Raw genomic sequence first — 13,211 nt, 5'->3', positions numbered from 1 at the left:
AATGGAAAGTCTAGACTTTGAAGTCATCTTATTTTTACTTGTTACATTGTATTGTATTGCATTGTTTTAATTAGTGTTTTGTAGTATTTTTGGATTATGTTGAATATCTGAGCTTTATCTGAGTGCAGGGGCGGAGCAAGCGGGGGGCGGTCCGCCCCGAGCGATGCCCTGGGGGGGGGAGTGACAGACACTCGGCCTCCCTGGCCCGCCCCTCATCTCTACCCGCAAATGTGCAGTCCAATCGGGGTGCCGCTGGTGTGCGGTGGCTCCACGGTGTTCCGCACATGCCTGGCGGCACCCCTTAACAGGTTGCTGTGTGCGAGCGCCGTTCCGTGGAGCCACCGCAGGCCAGCGGCACCCCAATCGGACTGCGCAAGTGCCGGATCCAGCGCGTGTACAGTCAGCACGGAGTCACGGTGACATCACCATGACCCCATGCTGACTGCGCACACGCTGGATCCAGCGCTACTTAACGACACATGCATCATTACGTAACACGCATGCGTCATTACATAGCAACGCCACGCCCCCGGGTGCATGGCAATTTGCCGCCCCGGGTGTCATGGCGTCTCCCTACGCCCCTGTCTGAGTGGATGTGGTAACCGAGTAATTTTGTTGTTCCCGCAAGGGGACAATGACAATAAAGGTTATCTTCTCTTATCTTCTTTTGACTTTCTTTAAAAAAGCAAATTTTAAAGGTGGCTAGCTTGCACGTTACTAAAATTAGACATACCGCATCCAGGACTGGAGTAATAAGAAGACCAGGCCCCCACAGGAACTGCCTGTCAATAGCCCAGGTGGCTGGATCTGCATAGAATCTAAGTGAAGAAGACAATTCTAATATTATATTTTTTGACAGAAAACCTATTGAAGTTTAGGATATATTGGCATATTTTTGAATTCCACCAATGACAAGAAACAAACTTCTGTACTTCTCATATTTTAATATGATACCCTTGTAATGGAATACAGTTTTATCAGATGAAGCCACCTCAGAATTTGGTAGTGCCACTTGCAATTATATACATGTAAAATGCATACCTTTAATTCCTCCCCTGTTGTCCAAATATTATGCCTACTGTTCACCCACAACGCTCAAGGGAAAATGCATGGGTTTCCTGGCCAATCACCTATTTATCTATTTATTTATTTATGGAAGAAATAGATGAACTATTTTCCATTGTATGTCCCACTGCAACTTATGATAAAAAGTAAAAGATACCAATCCATATACTAATGGGTCACTCAGGTCACTCTTTGCATTAATACCTCTTCACTCAAACCCAGTGGTGGCATGCAGAGTCCCCAAAACAAGTCTCCAAAGTCTCTCTTATTCATTTGAGTGGACTTAACTGGACTATACATTGTTGTGTGGACACAGATAGGCTCCTTCCATTTGAAATAGAAATGTATCCAAAGCTTCATGGATGCAGAACCTAACCAGATTATTTTATTTCAACATAGAAGACTTGCTTGTTAGTGCTCCTCCCACTGTCCAGTTTGACTTCATATTGCTCAAATTCATTTATAAAAAATTATTGTAATCCCCAATTTATTTATTTATTAAAAATATAAATACGGTTTACAATAACTATACATATACACTAAACCTTCCTTGTGTGCCTCCTCTTCGAGAGGTCAGGAGGGTGGCAACACGAGAACAGGGGCTTCTCTGCAGTGGCTCCCCGTCTGTAGAATGCTCACCCCAGGAAAGTTTGTCTGGCGCCTTCACAGGCAAAACCGTTCCTTTTAAACCAGACCTTTGCCTGACTTGATCTACACCAGGCATCCCCAAACTTCGGCCCTCCAGATGTTTTGGACTACAATTCCCATCATCCCTGACCAATGGTCCTGTTAGCTAGGGATCATGGGAGTTGTAGGCCAAAACATCTGGAGGGCCGAAGTTTGGGGGTACCTGATCTACACCCTAAACCACTTTTTAAAATGCTGGCTCTTATGGGGGGTGTTATTGGGTTGTTGTTTTTTTTTTTTTATTTTATGTAATTGATATTTTATGTGAACTGCTCTGAAACCTTTGGGTATAGGGTGGTACAGAAATTAATTAAAACAACATCAAAAACAACAACAACAGTTCTATTTGCACCGAGACTTCTAAAGAATTTAACATTGTGAATAATCTTTAACATTAAAATTCTGGGAGTCTACCAAATGAAAATAAACAAAAATGACTAAGCTAGGTCCATTGATTTCAATAGGTCTACTTTAGTTGAATACCACCCCCTGGATTTAAAATAGAATAATGGAAATTCATCTCATTTTATTCTGGATCATTAAAAAAGAGGAACATCGAAGGTCACTCCCCTTCACAAATGATATTTTCTTCAGAGGGAAAACAACGGACTTACTCATGCTGAACGGGTCTTGCAACTGTATCTCCCCGGGAATGTGCTCTGTAAAAGAGGGTATAGAGATACGGTAGCAAGGTGTAGCGTATGTTCAGGTAGTGTTTGGCCGTGTTCACCAAAAGAGAGTTCTTCCCCCAAAACGCAGGGTCTTTATGCTGAAAGTGAATGTTACAATTGTTATTGACACAAGGAAGGCGAATTTAAGCCACTAAAAACTGGATCTGTGTTTTCTTTTTTTTAAAGGAGACCTACATTGCGTATTTCTTCATTGTGACTCCGAGAAAATGGGTAGAACGCTCCAAGTTGATACCAGCGCCGGCAGAGTTCTTCGTCAACCTCATAAGCGAACCCACAGATATCTGCTCCAATCTGAGAGTTATGCACACATAAGAAAAGCGCTGAAATGTGGTATGACTTCAGCATTAGATCTACATGCCTAGGTATATATTCGTAACTTTTGTACTAATGTAAGCAGGGATCTTGAAATCCTCAGTTTTGATTCAGTTCACTGTTTCATTCCATTTATTTAATACACTTATAAACCTGCAGAAGAAAGGATCAGCAGATGAGAACTATTTGGGTGTGTTCAGTCTTAAGACTATTATGATTTATTGAATTGTTTTTGCATATATTTTTGACCTGATTGGTAATACAATTCTATCCAAAACTACATTTCAGAAATGAATATATATTCTACCAAGCCATCCTATAACATTGCTACTGAATTATTTGAAAGATATCGTCCCTGAATCACAACTGGAAGCTGCAATGAATATGTTAATTGCAGTGAAAATAGTAAATAATGTTAAGAAGTGGGGCGGGGGACGAGAAGGAAGAGGAGGAGGAGGAGGAGGAGGAGGAGGAGGAGGAGGAGGAGGAGGAGGATCTTACATAAGGGTATCCAAAGAGACCAAATTCCAAAATTCCTTGTATGGACCATTTAATATCATTCCAGGTAGCAAAATTATCTCCCAGCCAATGTCCTGTAATTTTTCCAGATCCAGCAAAAGTAGATCGTGAAAGAAGGAAGCTTCTCTGTCCAGGGAAAACTTTCTGGAGAGCACTGAAAACAAAACAAATTTGTAACATTAGAGCAGGAGGTATCCATGCTAACTTGAAAGGACTGCATTCTGGGTCATGTCTCTCAGATCATTATTTATTATTATTATTATTATTATTATTATTATTATTATTATTATTATTATTACCCCGCCCATCTGGCTGGGTTTCCCCAGCCACTCTGGGCGGCTTCCAACAGAAAAAATAAAATAAAAATAATTGATTAAACATTAAAAGCATCCCTAAACAGGGCTGCCTTCAGATGTCTTCTAAAAATCTGGTAGCTCTTTTTCTCTTTGACATCTGGTGGGAGGGCGTTCCACAGGGCAGGCGCCACTACCGGACACTACTTCACCGATGCCATCCCAATCCGTTCTAGTACAAAACTGTGCAATCAGAGAATGTTATTGTGCCTCCCGTCACTTATCCATGAGACTCTTTTCAGTTACAGGGACGGGCTTGAAGATATAGTCCATAAGACCAGTGCAGCTTCTTATGGCAGTTCAGTCTGTATGTTTCTCCACTGGGACAGAGAACAAGCCGTGAGCCTTAAGTCGGCTACAACAGGCTAACCCTTTGTGGAGGTTCATCTTACAAGTTCCTTGTGAGGCAAAAATATAGGGACAGGGCACTGTAGCACGGACAGTTTACCAACGATGGACCAGTGGAAAAGGAAAATATGGGACATAATGCTAATGAAGAAAATTATGTGCTGCAGAAACCATTATGAGACAGAAGGATACGATCTAAAGAGGTGTTCAGACTAAAGTCCACACCGTTTATTGCATGCAGGAATCAATGTAAACCAAAGTGGTGTTTATGCATATATATATAGTATGGTACAGCTAGACGTATTTTTTCTTCTTTATTTTTTATTTTTTTAAGGATATTATCTGTGGCATTCTGAGGAATGTGCAAACGCAAATATGGTCAGGGTTGGTATGAATTATAGTCTAAAAACAGCTGGAGACCCAAGCTTGGGAAACCCTGTGTTAAAATATAGATCTTGGATTCACTTATTTAAACATCTGATCTGTAGCATTCCCTTTAAATGCCAGGTTCCCCCTGATTTGGTGTGGAGATGCACACTGCCAAGGGCAACAGCTAGAAGGCATAGTCTACTGCTACCCATTGTGTTTGGGCAACCCCTTAGAGTACTCTGAACATCACATCAGTCATTTGCATATTGAGGGTACCAGACATCCCCCCTAATAACTCACACAGCACTCAAAATTTTAGTTTGGGTTTTGGCATTAATTTGGCCACAACTTTATTTAAATACAAATTAAATGTGAGTGTTGGCTTAGGCATTGGTTACCATCTGTCCCCCTCCTGGGACAGATCAGCTCTGACTTCCCTATCCGTCTAGGGAAGTCAAGTAAACATCCCATGGGGAGAGGAGGTAACTGTCTCCAGGCACTCTCCCCTCGACCAGAAATGCTCCCCAAGGCCCGTGCTCTGTAATGGCCCCAGCCCCGCCCATTGCGGGGGTGTATGGACTAGAGCCCCGGAGCCCCAGGATTCCTTTAATGGAATACTTCTATGTGGAGTGACAATTTAATGAGGGGTAGGCACCTCCATGCCAAACCCCTCCACCAACCAATGCCTAACCGCCAACCTAACAAGTTGTGACGATTTGCTAAGCAGTAGGCAAAAACCAATGGCAACAGCCAATCAGCCAATTGGCAAAATTCCTACTGGGCCCTTGCAAAGCAAGCGACCCCATGACAGGCAAAGTAATGTCAGGCTGACCATTAAAGAAAAGGCGGTGGGGGTGGGAGGGAGATCCGAAGCTCTTTGCAAAAGTGAAACAAACTGGAGGACGCTGATGATTTAAGGGACAGTACCTGTCAATCAAACTTGCTACATGCTTTCCCCCCCCAGCAACCAAAAAGAATCCTATTACACTCACTCCTTCTCCACCAACACCACACCCAACCCTGGAGATGTCTTTAACCCCTTCCGCAACCCTCACTCTCCTTGATTGGAGAACGCACTATGTACAGGCTTAAGTCTCAATAAGGCCACTGGAATCAAGAGGGGCATCCCTTCAAGGAAGTAAGGCATAAGGGATTTATTTGTGTAAGCCTTCCTTCATATGCCAAGGGGCTCACCAACTTATCCCACGCCTCTCTTTTTCTTCTATCCTGTACCAAAGCTTCCAGCTATGATCTAACAATGTGGCAGCAAGCTATGGCTGTACCACCCTGTGACGGGTTTGACTGCTCCAGACTTTGCTGGGTGGAAGAGAAAGCCTGTGTACAGCCGATGGGCGATGCTGATCCAACTGAGCTTTGATTACCAATATGAATCAGAACATTTCATAAAAGCCCCACCCCAAGCTCTGAGCTATGGCTCTACTTTGCAATGTAGGATACGATACTTCCCCCCCCCGACTTACTCAACATTTCATCAATAATTCTGCATTCTTCCCAATCACATCCCATTACTTGCAAAATAAATAAATAAAAACCCCTTTTTGCAAACCATCACAAGCGAGCTAAAGAAGAAAATGGCGGGTTCCTTACTTATCAGTAGCTGTAGTCATGAAATATCCATAGAGGCTGTGAACATCATAGTGTTTGCCTGCAGCCTGCACGGCATCCATGCAAAGTGTCTTTGAATACATGACTTGATCGAGAATCTCTGTAGAACAAAGGCAGAGGAAGTTACATTGAAGTAAATCTCTGTCTCAAATATTTCAAGGCTTAGTTATATTTATGGAACTTGCTGCATTCAGAAAAGTCACGAGTGTGTGCACTTTGGATATGCCACACTAGATTCAATGAGGATGATGTATACCAGCTCTTTTATTGTTTTATGGAAAGGGTTTGCTTTGGATCCTAAAACCCACCATCAGTTTTGTCCCTCCCTAGATCTCCTGGACGGACAGATCGTGAAGCTGAGGCTCCAATACTTTGGCCACCTCATGAGAAGAGAAGACTCCCTGGAAAAGACCCTGATGTTGGGAAAGATTGAGGGCACTAGGAGAAGGGGACGACAGAGGACGAGATGGTTGGACAGTGTTCTCGAAGCTACAAACATGAGTTTGACCAAACTGCGGGAGGCAGTGCAAGACAGGAGTGCCTGGCGTGCTGTGGTCCATGGGGTCACGAGGAGTCGGACACAACTAAACGACTAAACAATAACAAGATCTCCTAGCAATCAACAAACCACAAAATAACCCACCTATTAGCTTCTAGCACTTAGATTAAAATACATGTGTCATAGCTGGGTTTTCCCTGACATTTTGCTGATTTGGCAAAATTCCCCCAACACCATTTTCATACCCCGAAGCCAGGACATGTCAGGAATTTTCCTGACATTTGGCAAGCCTACCAAGGACAGTCACCTGACTTCTCCTTTATTTGCTACATTTACTTTTTCTGTTTGTTTTATTTTACTTTCTTGTATAGCTTTTATTTTACTTCAGTGATATATTTAAGTCTCTAGTTCTCATTTGTTTGTTTTCTTCCTCAAACATTGAATCTCCAAATCAGCAAAAAGTCAACTGATCCCGGGACAAACTGGCTTTTGAATTAGGGTTTTCATGCAAGAACTTACTTGGAGTAAAAGGAGGGTAATTCAAGTTGTTCACTGGGCAGCCATTTTTTGATCCTTTGACAAAATTGGATATTTCATTCATGTCCTAGGAGGATATATTTGCAGAAATGCACAAGTGTCTGTTAAATCAGCATCTTAAGAAATCTTATAATTTAACAAAAAAACAGATTGAAATTTTGAATGACCTGACCTCAGATCGTAAGTTGGTTATAAAACCAGCAGATAAAGGGGGCGCTATTGTCGTCCTGAACAAAAGTGACTATATTAAGGAGGCAGAGGGACAATTGAGGAACACTGTTTTTTATGCACCTTTACCTGGAGATCCCACTACAACAATTAAAAGCAAATTAAAAAAAATTGTTGCATGAGGCAGTCTCTCTGGGATATATCAGAGACACAGTGGCGGAGTTTCTATGTCCAGAATACACTAGAACCCCTGTTTTTTATACACTTCCAAAAATACACAAAGGAAAAATACCACCACCCGGTAGACCCATTGTCTCCGCCTCTGGGTCACTTTTAGAAAACTGCGCTAAATATTTGGAGTCTTTTTTGCACCCCTTTACTATTGAGACACAGGCGTATATAAAAGATACTAAGCACTTAATATCTCTAATTGAAAATCTACCAGTCACAGAAGGATGCATTATTGCCACTTGGGATGTGTCTTCCCTATATACCAACATCCCATTAGAGGATGTACAATCCATTATCCGGGAACTTTTTGTTGAACATCAGCAGTCTACACCCCCGACACATTTCCTTATGGATTTATTAGATTTGATTCTGTCTAATAATTATTTTAGATTCGGGTCTCAGTTCTTTTTACAAAAAAAGGAGTTGCAATGGGCTCAAGGTGTGCCTCCAGTATTGCAAATACATACATGAGGGATTTTGACCTAGCTCACGCCATAAATAACAATCCTTTTAGTGAACACCTTTTATACTATGGTTGATATATTGACGACCTCTTGTTTATATTTTCCTTTGATGTGTTTAGTAGATTTGACAAAACATTAATGTCCAAATTATACTCATAGGACAGTACTTACAATCCACAGTCCATCATAGGGGAGCTGATTGTGAAAATCACTGCACTCTTTACTCCACCATTCATCAGCAGCAGGATTGGAATAATCAGGGAAAACTGTTAATCCTGGCCACACCTGCAGATAAGAAATGGCATACAACAGTAAACAGCTATATTTGAAATGGATTTGGAGCTTTGGGCAAATAATTCATAAGGAACATTTGTTGAATTTGTTGAAGACTTGTTGAACTTTGTGAAGCTTTAAAGATGTGGATGAATGAATGACTAAAGGGAAAACAAATACCTCACAAGGAAACCAGGGTGAATGTGTATGGTGATTTAATTGTCCCACAAACAAATGAGAACAAATGCTCTATACAAACTAGAGATAACCTAACACTGGATAAGCTTTGTGCAAGCAAATCAGGATGAACCCTCAAAAAATAGGTCTTCTGTAAAGGTAAAGGGACCCCTGACCATTAGGTCCAGTCACGGACGACTCTGGGGTTGCGGCGCTCATCTCGCTTTACTAGCCGAGGGAGCCGGCGTACAGCTTCCAGGTCATGTGGCCAGCATGACTAAACAGCTTCTGGCGAACCAGAGTAGTGCACGGAAATGCCGTTTACCTTCCCGCCAGAGCTGTACCTATTTATCTACTTGCACTGCGTGCTTTCGAACTGCTACGTGGGCAGGAGCTGGGACCCAGCAACGGGAGCTCACCCCGTCGTGGGGATTCGAACTGCTGACCTTCTGATCAGCAAGCCCTAGGCTCTGTGGTTTAACCACAGCGCCACCCGCGTCCTAGGTCTTCTGTAGCGGCCCATGTACTGGAACCAACATAAATGGGTGAAAATCTTAAGAGCAAAACAAGTGAAGTCTTTCGTCTTTCAGATGAGGAGTAACTGAATAAAAGGGAATCTTTTTCTGATGCTTAGATGTGACAACCATTGCTTATCAACCCATGGTGCAGGATGTTGCAAGGGACAGACCCCTTCTGCTTAAAAAAAAAAACCATAATGACTTCAAAATCATTAGTGTGTAGGAAAGGGGGTTGAAGGTGTGTGTTCTTTTACCAATTTTTATTCATTTTCCCCATTTCCTAAAAGACCGCTCCAAAAGGACCTTCACTCAAAGGTCACATGTGTCCCATACATTTAAGGAATACTTGGCTTCCCCCCAAAGAATCCTGGGAACTGTGGTTTGCTAAGGTTTCTGGGAATTGTTGCTTTGTGAGGGGTAAACTACTGGTCCCATGATTCTTTGGGAGAAGCCATGTCCTTTATATGTGCTTTAAAGCTATGGTGTGGATCTGACCATATATAGACTCCTTTTATTTGCTTATTTATAATATACTAGCAGCATCCTTGTACTCTGAATTCTAAGAAACAAAACAAAAAGAATCAATGTTGTTTTGAAAGGTTCTGTCCGCCATCTTGATTCAACATAGCATCTAATTGTATCTATACATAGAGGAAAACCTGTTCCTTGATGTGTGGAACCATTACTCAGAATTTGGTTACATTATCAGAAGCATAGTAAACAAATGCATAGTATCATTTATCCAAATGCATAGTAAACAAACAACAAATATATAGCAGATGTGTATCCTGCTTTAATCTGCAAAGAACAATATTCCCCATGAAGACTAAAAAATAATAAAGAATGCAGGCAGTGGAAATGTTGGTGACATTATAGAATGAAAGGGACTTCCATACATATGTAGTGTGACTATCTGAAAAATAAACCCTTTGGGGAAAAGATATTAAGAGTAGTCGGGGAAAGGACACATTATAGATTAAACTGACAGTCTAGATACTATTTCAGTGAGCAAAGCCATAGGTCTGCAAAGAAAGAATAGAAACATCTCAGACATTTACTTCGAGTTTAGCCCTACAAATGATCCCTGAAGTGTTTGAGTTATATCAAATTTGACGGTAACCAATGCACTTTTATTTAGGTACGTAAATTTAGATCTCGTAAACCACCTGAATCAGATTTGAAATTGGTTTTATATATGTTTTTTTAATGATGTTTTTATTGCTAATCGCTTCAGGGCATTTCACGGGAAGCAATGCATAAATGAAATAAAATACAGTGGAACCTTGGTTTTCAAACGTAATCCGTTCCGGAAGATCATTCAATTTCTGAAACGTTCGAAAACCAAGGCAAATTCAATTGAGAAAATGACTGTTCCCCACATAAAAGGGGAGGCGCATTTTGCGCGGTCGCGCACAGCCCCCTGGGATCCCTGAGGCAGCCCTGGAAGTTTGGAGGCCGGCACTGCCTTCCCGGGCTGGATACTGGTGGTCTCCGCCCACGCAGTTACCTGTCCAATCCAACTCGGGGAGGCATTGCCGGGGGGATTGGCCAGGTAGGAGGAGGTAACCTTACCTTGCACACGGCTGAAGCAGAGTCATTCCTTTTCCCACCCTCCACTCCCCCCAAAAAATTAATGATTGCATTATAGGTTATTTTCTTCCACAGGCGTACATGCACGCAGGCGCTGCTACGACAAGCCTGCTGTTGAATGGCCGGAAAGGAATTTCCCTGCATTGGCAGGTTTCGCCTTTCCCGTAGCAATTCGTCACAACTTTTGCAGATGCAGGCCTTGGGCAGAATCCTTTAGTCATCTACATAAATGGGAGGGCGTGTGGCAGTGACCCCCCCACCCCTATTGGGGCGGCGATAACAGGGTTCCTGTAAATGAGGCTAAGGGGGAGGCAAGGACCATACACAATAGGCTGTCATTGCCCTCCCCCTCCAGCAGCTGCGATCGAGGGGGCGGGCTATCTGCTTGAACATATGTTCTCCAGAGCTAGCCCAACCCCCACACATACTGGATAACCCTGAAATTACCCAGATCCCCGGCTGGGGGCTGGGAAGGATATACGCCCAATGCCTGAGCCAAGGTCTCCCTACATCTGAATTCTTAATAAAGTTGTGGCCAATTTCAACCCCATAGAACGTGGTCTTGTGTCATCATTCCGCTCGGGGGCTGCCTGGGGCTTTGGGGGACTCCGCCTGACCATGCAATTGAAAAACACGCAGCAGAAGCCATTCAACTTCCAAGATGCATTCAAAAATGGAAGCATTTACTTCGGCATTTGGGTTCCAAAATGTTCGTTAATGGAGACGTTTGAGAACCAAAGTTCCACTGTACAGCATAGTAAAGTACATTGCTACATCAGAATAATTCATGTCAGAGTTATTTACACCAGACTTTTCTTTCCTAAAATAATAACCTATGACAATGGGTTTCATCAGACCAGTGTAAGGGCGACCTTCACTTTTCATCTCCTTTCCTTGACAGAATAGTTGGTCTACATTTGTTGTGCTTTTGCAGGATGGGACCCAAGCTGTCCCAGAGGCTCATGGTTGAGGCCTCTCTCCTCCTTTTCCTCCTGCTTGCTGAGGTGTTAGCTAGCTGCTGATGGTCTCTGTTTTTAGGGTGGAGCAAGTCCTTTGGACACTTTATTGCTCTTTCTAAGTCCTCATTCATTTCAATATGGTCAACCGAATGCAGACAGTGGAAATGTTGGTAACGTTATAGAATGAAAGAGACTTGAACACATATTTAGTTTGACTATCTGAAAAAGAAACCCCCTGGGGAAAAGATATTAAGAGTAGTGAGGGAAAGGACACATTATAGATTAAACTGACAGTCTAGATACTATTTCAGTGAGCAGAGCCATAGGTCTGCAAAGAAAGAATAGAGACATCTCAGACGTTTACTTGAGCTTAGCCCTTTATTGCTCTTTCTAAATCCTCATTCATTTCAATAAGGTCAACTGTGTGGGAGGGATTATTATTATTATTAGCATATTTTTTGTTTCTATATTGTAAACCGCCCTGTGATCTTTGGATGAAGGGAGATATGTGAATTTAAATACTACTAGCAACAACAAAGAACCTCCAAGGAGATTAAGCTACAAGCTTGTAAAAGCAGCTACTTACCTCTCCAATAAGGGGAGTTACTCCATCTGATTCATTGACCCACACTTTCATTCGTTTACCATTTTCATAGGCCATATATGGAGTATTATTACGGAGACCATTAATAGAAATGGCAGGATCCTGAAAAATTAGGAAAAAGAAAATATTATCCTTTCCACAAACTGTCCAGAATCAATAGTTTCCAATAATATTTAACCCTACAAAAAGGCGGGGGGGGGGAATCCATGAAATAGTAAAATGCGCTGGAAATTACCAGTATTATAACATATTTCTGTCCATTGTTATGAAGGTCTTGAACCAGCTCAGGGAGGCCTGCAAACTTTATTTTATCATAAGTGAAGTCTTTTTTGTCTTCCATGTAATCAATATCAGTGTACTGGACATCCTAAAAGAAAATGGAAATCACTGTAATTAATATCAGTGTACGGAACATCCTAAAAGAAAATGGAAATCACTGCAAGTACAAAAACATATTGAAACGTTTCAATTGTTCCAGTCTTGTATTCCCCATTTACAATGGACACAGTGTATTATATTGGAAAGGATGCTGTACTGCCTAACAGTGACAAAAATACTATCACTCTTCTGTTCCTTATCAGAAATCTGAGCAAATAGGGCCAAAAGGTTCCCCAACGTTTTGCAGGACAGCTTAGCAAGTTTGTATATGTACACCAAAGTAAGTTACCATGTATAAAAAGCAGGAAATTATGCACTGTGTGGAGAAAATGGATAGAGAACAGTTTCTCTCCTCCTCTAACAGCACTAGAACTTATCATTCAATGAAGCTAGATGTTGGAGGATCCAGGGCAGGCAAGAGAAATAATTTCATCACACAGCTTGTAGTTAAATTATGGGATTTGCTTTCGCAAGATGCACGTAGTGATAGACACCAGGGCATAATTCCACAAGCCTGCCCCCTCACATATGCAGCATGGACAAGTAGACACAACAACCATGGCAGAAGACTGTGGGGAAGGATAATTAGGTCTGGAGCACAGGGCAATGCTGCCTGGTAACAGCAGAGAGACCTGCTTGGGATCCAGCCTCTCCCCACCCTCCGAAAACCCCGTTTTGGGGATTTACGCTGAACCTGCCAGTTGAGATATGGTCAGCAGGTAAGTGCACTGGCCAGCAGGAGGCCAGAGTTAAAGACCCACCCAGCCCAGCACAGCCCAGCAAAAAGCTTGCTCTTCCAGTTGTATGTATGTATGTATGTATGTATGTATGTATGTATTATT

The 13,211-nt window shown here is 42.2% G+C and overlaps 1 protein-coding gene across 4 annotated transcripts in view; it reads right to left on the bottom strand.

Annotated features, from left to right (window-relative positions):
- Positions 1 to 13,211, bottom strand: part of SI (sucrase-isomaltase) — a 146,995-nt gene that overhangs the window by 70,823 nt on the left and 62,961 nt on the right. For all 4 annotated transcript variants that reach the window (XM_060274411.1, XM_060274412.1, XM_035132460.2 and 1 more), the window contains exons 11-19: positions 12,227 to 12,358; positions 11,974 to 12,093; positions 8,042 to 8,155; positions 6,990 to 7,074; positions 5,954 to 6,071; positions 3,258 to 3,429; positions 2,619 to 2,735; positions 2,367 to 2,521; positions 734 to 818 (exon numbers count right to left, since the gene is read on the bottom strand). In XM_060274411.1, coding sequence (XP_060130394.1) covers positions 734 to 818; positions 2,367 to 2,521; positions 2,619 to 2,735; positions 3,258 to 3,429; positions 5,954 to 6,071; positions 6,990 to 7,074; positions 8,042 to 8,155; positions 11,974 to 12,093; positions 12,227 to 12,358 — 1,098 coding nt within the window. The remainder of the gene's footprint in view (positions 1 to 733; positions 819 to 2,366; positions 2,522 to 2,618; positions 2,736 to 3,257; positions 3,430 to 5,953; positions 6,072 to 6,989; positions 7,075 to 8,041; positions 8,156 to 11,973; positions 12,094 to 12,226; positions 12,359 to 13,211) is intronic.

The sequence above is a fragment of the Zootoca vivipara genome, chromosome 5 (assembly GCF_963506605.1).
Source record: "Zootoca vivipara chromosome 5, rZooViv1.1, whole genome shotgun sequence".
NCBI lineage: Eukaryota > Metazoa > Chordata > Lepidosauria > Squamata > Lacertidae > Zootoca > Zootoca vivipara.
This window is presented reverse-complemented; position numbering and strand designations above follow the sequence as displayed.